The following is a 7,676-nucleotide window of genomic DNA, read 5'->3' on the forward strand; positions in this document are numbered from 1 at the left end:
TTATTAAAAAACAAATTAATCAAGGAAACCAATGGATTAACTTGCCTTTAAAACTTTGGTCACAATTTCTTAATAAGAACGATTGGAATGAAGAGGCCAGGATTTTAAGATGGTGCGCTTATGATCTTGACTTTCTACCCAATAAGTTAGATATAAGATATAAAAAATGGGCAGGACAAGGCTTAATGGCATATTGTATGTTTTATGATAAGGGAATTCTTAGGGACTTCCAATCACTAAAAGATCAATACCAGTTAAGCAAAACGGATTTTTTTAGGTTTCTCCAAATTAGGCATCACATACATAACTTTATACCTAAAAGAACAGATCTTTTCTCTCTTCCTGTTTTGAATATATTTGTCAAGACTTACCAGGCAGATCCTGGCCACAAGGTGATCTCTAGATTGTATAAGGGTATACAAGAGGTTAAGAAGTGGAATACTGCCTACATTAAAAAAAAAATGGGAAAGGGAAACAAATACAGCAATTTTAAATGATATTTGGTATCAGCAGTGTGTTTTTCAGTGGAGAATTTCTAGTTCTAATATATGGAGATGTTTTGGTTGGAAGAGTCTCTGTAGGTTTTTTATTACCCCTGCACAAAGTAAACATTATTCTATTCACTCCAGCTGTTGGAGAAAATGTGGGGCCCAAGGAATAAAACATTTCCACCTGTTTTGGTCATGCCCATTGATCAACACTTTTTGGGTATCGATTCATTCTGAGTTACAGATCATTTTTAGTTTGCAACTTCCCTTTAATTGGGATGAACTTTTGTTTGGATATTTATACTCAGTGAATGTAGATAAAACGACCAAGCTGTTGTATGGTATTCTGAGTCTGGCTGCCCGTAAGAGTATTACCAAGAAATGGCTTAGTGTGAAAATTCCATCACTTAATGACTGGTATGGGATTGTTTATGGGATGTTTAAAATGGAAAGAATTACTTTCATTAATAGACTCCAATATGACATATTTAATGATATTTGGGATAAATGGAAACATTACATTTTGTCAAGGAGACCCGATTTTGTTTGAATCTCTGTAATTATGTATGCCATATTTCTGAATGGTTATGTGTATATATGTATATGTCATTATGTATGAGTGTATAGGCGAATACATATTTATGTAGGTATGTGTATGTATGACTAAGTATAGTGTGTGTATACACACTAGATGGTACACCCGTTTGTTTATTTTTGATTATTTGATTATTTTGGGTTATTTGTGCTCTTATAGGTTGTTTATTAAAAATAAAATAATATATATATAAAAAAAGAAAATCCCGAAGATGAACAGACACAGCAGCTCCCAGAGTCACACTAACACAGTCTGAACATGTCATGTTAAAGACAGCAAGCAGCACACAGGCTCAAGAGCCAGTTCTGTGAAAGTATAAAATAAAATGGATTAAGAGAGAGACCAAAGTTATTAAGTTACTGTTAGAAAAATTCTCTTATAAAGTTAAAAATTCTAAAGATTTATACAAATTTTAAATTTATATAAAAACTTATAAAAAATTATAGAAATTTATAAAACTTCTCTTATAAAGGGAGACACTCAGAGTAATGAGCTTCATCGCATTTGTTTACTTGCAAGAAAGCGAAAGCATTCAAAGTGAAAGACAGCTGAGTTTTATTTATGCACTTCTTACAAAGTTATCCTGGGAACAGATGTGTGACACTCTCATAGAAAACAGTTACACAGTGTCTAACTGTGCTTTGGATGACAGATAGCACAGAAACCACAACAAGACCTGAGAGAAAGACAGATTCGAGGGAAAGAGAGAGAGGTGCATTCAACTTGCTGTAGAGAGTGCTGCGTAGCTCTAATTTCAGAGTGTCTTGCATAACTGTAACACTTTTTCTAGAACTTAGCAATTAATCCATTCACTCAATAATCTACACATACACAAGACAAATCATATAAGCAAAACATTTCACAAACAAAAATGAAGTTGCATACATCATTCTTTCAAAAGCAATAAAGTGCAAATCATTTCAAAACAAATCAACAGCTTTGTTTGTTGTAACAGAGGAATCCTCATAACTCACGTACTTGATACTGTTTGGTCAAACCACTAAAACCTCAGGATACATTTTGATCGAGCATAACATTTATTAATGTGTGGATTAAGAAATACTTTTAATGCCTAAATATAGTTTTTGTTGTTATCCATGAAACTTCAAATGTACTTTTTTTTTTTTTACAACAAAAAGAAATAAAAAAAACTAAATCACTTTTTGGTTGATTAAGATGCTAAAACAGGAAAAGTTTGTTTCTCTGACAACACTGAGGATGAACAAACACTGACAGACAGCACAGAAACACACTGACACAGTCTGAACACGTGAGAAACACAGAGAACACAGAGAAATTTAACATCAGACCAACTCTGGACGTGTTTGATGTCTGTCTGCTGGATGATCAGATCATCTGTTGTTGTTTATGTTTTCTGTAGATCAAAAATCCAACAACAGCAGGAACAAGAAGCACAGCACAAACTGACAGACCAATTTTCAGTCCAAGAGAGCCATCCTCTCTCCCTCCATCTTTGTTCCCTCCTGATTGACCTGCAGAAAAGAAGCAGTTAATTAAACAGTTGATTTAAACAGGTGTTCAGAAAAAAAACAGGCATAAAAACAGAAATAGAACAGAACAGAATAGCTCTTTATTGTTGGTGTACATGTAAAACCAAATTGTGCATGCTTCACATCAAATGTGCTGGAATAAAATATAAATAGTAGACAGGAAAAAATAGTAAACAGGAAAAATATCTATAACAATAAGAGAAAGGCACATATTAGAGAACAAAATAGTTGCAAAGTGCTTGAAAGTAGTGCAAAGAAAAGACTTGGTCTGAGTTGAGTTCATGTGTGAGTGGCTGAGTTATGGGGTCCTCAGACTGCTCACATTTGTGAGGTGGGTCAGCAGGACTGGGGCGTGGGGGGACAGTGTGATAGGCCCAGTGGAATAAGCTGTTAGTGAGTCTGGAGGTTTGGGACTTGATTGACCTGAGGGGTTAACCAGAGGGCAGCGGGTCAAACAGGTGGTGGGAGGGGGACAAGGGGTCACCTGTGGTAGTCCTGGTTTTCTTGAGACAGGAGGATCTAGTGATGATCTCCAGGGTTGGAGCTACAACATCAATCATTTTGTCAAGTTCCTGCAACAGTCTGCATTCAAGGTTCGACTAATAGATGGATCCTTTCCAGCATCCTGTAATAGACTTTCCTGGGCAGGCTAAGTAGTGTGATCCCCCTATAGTTGGATAGGTCACACTGACTGAGGCTAGTTGGTTAGTAAGTCTTTGATCTAGGAGCAGGTGGCAGAGGGGATCTGAAGGTGGTCCAGTTTGGTGTTGAGGATGTCTGAGATTATGATGTTGAAGGCTGAGCTGTAGTCCACGAAGAGCATCCTAACATAGCTCTTCCTGATCTCTATTTGGCTCAGTGCTCTGTGAAAGGTGTGGATGAAGGCATCCTCCGTGGACCTACTTGCTCTGGATGCAAACAACTCCCAAAAACTGTGCACCTTTGTTGTATTTTTTTTTTTTTGTATTTGATTCCTTTTTGTTGCATTTTCCTGCAAAGCACTGATCACTTTCAGTCGTTAGGAACTAAGAAATTGCCCACAGCTGGAACCTGGACTTTACTTCAGGTTGGACTGACAGTATCCTACCCGAGATGTGCTGCGTGGGTTATTGTTGGAAACAGACTGCACAGGGAGAGAAAACAAAAAGAGGATGCAGAGCTGGGTATCATATCCAGCTGCGAAAAACACAACATAAATCGCTGCTTCACCAACGCCAGATGCCTTGCAAACAAGACAGAAGTAGTCTGCAGTCTAAGATTTAATATAACTGCTTTGTCTGGGACTGTTGTCTGCTGATTGTAACTAAATCCTGACTCCATCCAAACATCCTCGGTGCCTCAGGGGAGCTACCTGGTCAAACCCTGCACTGCCAAGACTTGACTCTGGTAAGGAAAGCTGTGGTGGGCTCTCTGCTCATGTGCTTCAGGATCAGTGTCATAGTAGTACATAACATAGACAGTCACTGCTCACCACACTTAGAGGCCATGTCCATTCAGTGCAGGCCCTTCTATCTACTAGTTACCATTGTTCCCCCACTGCCCCGATTCTAGCGACAGCTCAGCACTCAATCACTTCCAACTTATAATCAGTAAACATCAACAACCAGGAAGCAGCTTCACCTCTGATCACAGACACACTCAACTCTACTCACTCACCTGGAGGATCAACATGCAGGTAGACACTGGTGATGAGACTTAAAATTTCTCTCTGTCTCTGAACACGACACTCGTATGTTCCAGTGTCATTAATCATCACATTCTTCAGAATCAAAGACACGTCTCCATCCTTCATCTGTCTGTCCTGCAGATCCACCCGGTTCTTAAAAGATGGATGCTGGCCATCTGGATCAAACTGCCCATCCCTGTACAAAAGCACATGATGTGACTCCAGGTCAGCTCTGCTCCACTCTACAACGATGATCTTGTTGTTGTTTGGAGCTCGACTTGTCAGAGTCACGTCCTGTCCAGACTCAGCTGTGATGTTTTTCTGGTCTGAAAGAGGAAACAACACATAAGAAAGGTTAAAGGTCAAAGTACAACTGTTCACTTCTGCAGCAGCCAAACAAACAAAAACACACCAACACATCACTTTTAATTTAAACATTTGATGAGCTGCGACAACATCCTCATTTAGATTTGACAATGCTGGATGGATTTCTCTGTTTAGATCATGCTTCATAATAAGTGCCCAAATGCAGGACTTGTTTCTAGAAGGAATTATAGTCATATATTATATATAATCATACATAATTAGAGTCATCAGTTCAAGCAGATGATGTTCTTTAGGATCATTTGTCACCTATGTAGCAGCTTCATGTTTGCTACAGTTCAGCCATGATTGTTTGTGTAACTCCTGCTTATATGTTGTAGATTGTAGCTGCTTTAATCCACAAAGAGCAGAAAAGCATCACAAGCAGCAGCAGGTCAGCTGATCACAGCCTGAACACAAAGAAAACAAATATACTGGAGCTCACAACACTGGTTATTATGGGACTCTTTTAGAGGACACTCTTTTCCCACACTGCACAGCTACACCTGAACTTCAGCTTCCTCCACCTAAAACTCCAAATGTAACCCTTATTATTCATAAACAAACATAATGTGTGAGAGAAAGCAGCCTCTCATTATAAGACACTGTGAGTCTCTGCATGCTGCCTTTATGGAGCTACAGCTGTTTGTATACACTGAACAAAAAGCTTTGTAGCTGTATACTGACTCCTGACACTACAACACATCACACTGACACACACAGCCTCCTGTTTCCTTCTCACACACGAAGAAACAGTCAGGATGAAAATTAGTCTCAGGGAAATATTTTTAATATGCAGCCAGTACTTCCTGTTTCATGTCAAAGTTAAATCTCACCTGCAGAGACGAACACGGCAAACATCAAAGTGGAGCAGAGTGACGTAATTAGAGCAGACATTTCCGGGTTCTTGATCTGACTCTTAGCTTTTTCTAAATGTCTCAGTCTGTCATGAGATTAAAATTTAGGCTTAAAAAAGCAATTGGATCAGTAAGGTTTGTTTTCAGGAAGTTGTGTCATTGTGACGTTTGGTGCGCTGCACTGCGGGGTCGAGCAGAAACAAGTGCGTCACAACAGAAGAGGTGAAGTGGAAAGAAAGTTTTATTTCTTCAGTTCTTGAAGCATCCTGGCAGGAAAGATCTGAACCTGTTTCATGTGTCAGTCGTCATGTATGAACAGTTTGTGTCTTTGAAGCAGAAGTTTGTTTTGTCTCTGCACCGAGTTTGTTTCCCACAGCAAGTTTCAAGCTCACATCCTGCTCCGCCTCTTCCTGATTCAGCTTCAGCTCCGAGGTCGGAGGTCTGTGTCTGCCGAGCAGCTTATCAAACAACACCGCGACATAACTCTGACTAACCTGAGAACCAGCAGCAGCCTGCACCAGTTTACAAAACCAGTAGCCTGTGTAAATCACCAGTTCATCCAGTGCTGTCCAATTTAAAGAACAAAGAATCACCAGTTTTAGAATTTGAGGTTTTCTGCTAAATTTCCTCCTTTTCCATTAAGGTGAATTGTAAACTGAAACCTTCAAACAGATTTTTTTAGCTTAAAAGACTAAAAGTGAGTTTTAGAAACAGAAAGAAAAACTTACTGTTGTTGTGAAGGACGTCTGGAAGCCTCAAAGGCCTCTGTGGTCATCAGGGTGGAAAATCTAAAGAAAATAAAACACATTAGATTTCTGTGTCTCTGTCACAGCTGCGTCACAGACACGGACGTCCACACAGACCCACCAGCCTCGTGTCTCCTTCACACACACAGAGAAACTGAATCAATATGAAAATAATTCTTTGAGAAATATTATTAATAATTTAACCAGAGTGACACTCAGTTTGTTTTCTAACAGTTAAATCTCACCTGCAGAGACAAACATGAAGACTCCATCGAACATCAGCAAAGTGGAGCAGAGTGACGCAGTTACAGCAGACATGTCCGTGTTCTCTGTTTCTGCTCATCTGACTCTTAGTTTGTCCTAAATGTCTGAGTCTGTTGGTGTTTTCACTCAATAACTGAACCTGAGTTTAAATCTGACGACACAAGATTAAATTTAAGGTTTAAATAAAGCTGAAAGTCACTGACTGTTAGAACCGATCTGTCGTTCAGCCGCTCGGTCAAACTCCACACTTACAGGATGCAACGTCTCGTACGGAAGTGACGTTGGAGTCACGTTTGATGCGTTGGACCAATAAAATTTGAATTATCGAGCAATGATTTCATGGTTCAGGATTTACAGGTTTAACGTCCACTAGAAAGGAAATGACATTTTAATGAAGTCTCACTCAGTTCTGAAACGTTTTTGTGTTCAAACATTTTTGTGGGTGGATGTTAACCAAACTTTAACCATGACAACTGAAACTTTTTACCTAAAAGACTGAAAATGATTTTTAGAAAAAGACACAAACACTTACTGTTGTTCTCAAGAAATCTGTTAAATCCTCAAACACTCTTCTGATCATCAGGATGGAACAAAAATCCATATAAAGATAAAAAGTGTGAGGTTGGTGTAATCCATCTGCTTTCTCTGTAGGTCAAAATGAACCTACTGAAGGTTTATTCAACACAAGCAATTAGAAGAAATAGTAAATTAAAATACTCTGTGTGTGAACTCGACTGTGTACAACCAGCTTAACTAACCTGTCTATCGTTTTGCTTTGACTTCCTGTTTTACAGACATCTCTTTGCAAAACCATCCAACCGACAGTCGACCACAATTGCAAAGTGACAGACGAATTAAAGTAACAGGAAATGAACCTGTAGAGAAAACCGTCCACTCTGTCTGTCAGTTAATTGAGATAAACTTGTTCTAATGAATAAAGTCAAAGGTCATGACCTCCTGCACAGCTGTTCCTGAGAACTTTGTCCACCTTTGATTGTCTTTAAGTTGTGTTGGAGCCACAGAGAGCAAATCTTTGTTCTTTATGGAGAACCAGTGAGGCTGTTTGGACTTTACTGTGAAACATCAGTGCAGGAGTCTCTCAGTACATCTGTTTACAGTGAGAAACTATGAAGCAGCAGAAACACACACACTGAAAACATGTAGAGACAGTCAACAGCAAATAGTC

At 39.0% G+C, this 7,676-nt stretch overlaps 1 protein-coding gene across 3 annotated transcripts; it reads right to left on the reverse strand.

Annotated features, from left to right (window-relative positions):
• Positions 1 to 1,614: 1,614 nt before the first annotated feature.
• LOC116328977 (coxsackievirus and adenovirus receptor-like) lies at positions 1,615 to 7,263 on the reverse strand. 3 transcript variants are annotated; one of them, XM_039608142.1, is made up of 6 exons: positions 7,023 to 7,263; positions 6,472 to 6,859; positions 6,209 to 6,268; positions 5,460 to 6,045; positions 4,251 to 4,586; positions 1,615 to 2,576 (listed from the first exon to the last, which is right to left on the reverse strand). In XM_039608142.1, exons 4-6 carry the CDS (start codon positions 5,518 to 5,520, stop codon positions 2,431 to 2,433), a joined length of 543 nt encoding a protein of 180 aa, XP_039464076.1. In that variant the 5' UTR covers positions 5,521 to 6,045; positions 6,209 to 6,268; positions 6,472 to 6,859; positions 7,023 to 7,263; the 3' UTR covers positions 1,615 to 2,430. The 3 variants fall into 3 exon arrangements, 2 of the variants coding, with proteins under 2 accessions (XP_039464076.1, XP_039464077.1); XR_005611271.1 differs by lacking the exon at positions 5,460 to 6,045 and having other exon boundaries at positions 7,023 to 7,261; XM_039608143.1 differs by lacking the exon at positions 6,472 to 6,859.
• Between the last annotated feature and the right edge of the window lie 413 nt (positions 7,264 to 7,676).

Source organism: Oreochromis aureus, linkage group 3 (assembly GCF_013358895.1).
Source record: "Oreochromis aureus strain Israel breed Guangdong linkage group 3, ZZ_aureus, whole genome shotgun sequence".
In the NCBI taxonomy this organism is placed as follows: Eukaryota; Metazoa; Chordata; class Actinopteri; order Cichliformes; family Cichlidae; genus Oreochromis; species Oreochromis aureus.

Coding starts and splice junctions, on each gene's coding strand:
- LOC116328977 (XM_039608143.1), bottom strand. CDS start 5,520: ATGTCTGCTCTAATTACGTCACTCTGCTCCACTTTGATGTTTGCCGTG. Junction 4,587..5,459: donor TGCCGTGTTCGTCTCTGCAG/GTGAGATTTAAC, acceptor TTCCTCTTTCAG/ACCAGAAAAACATCACAGCT. Junction 2,577..4,250: donor CCTGCATGTTGATCCTCCAG/GTGAGTGAGTAG, acceptor TCTTTTCTGCAG/GTCAATCAGGAGGGAACAAA.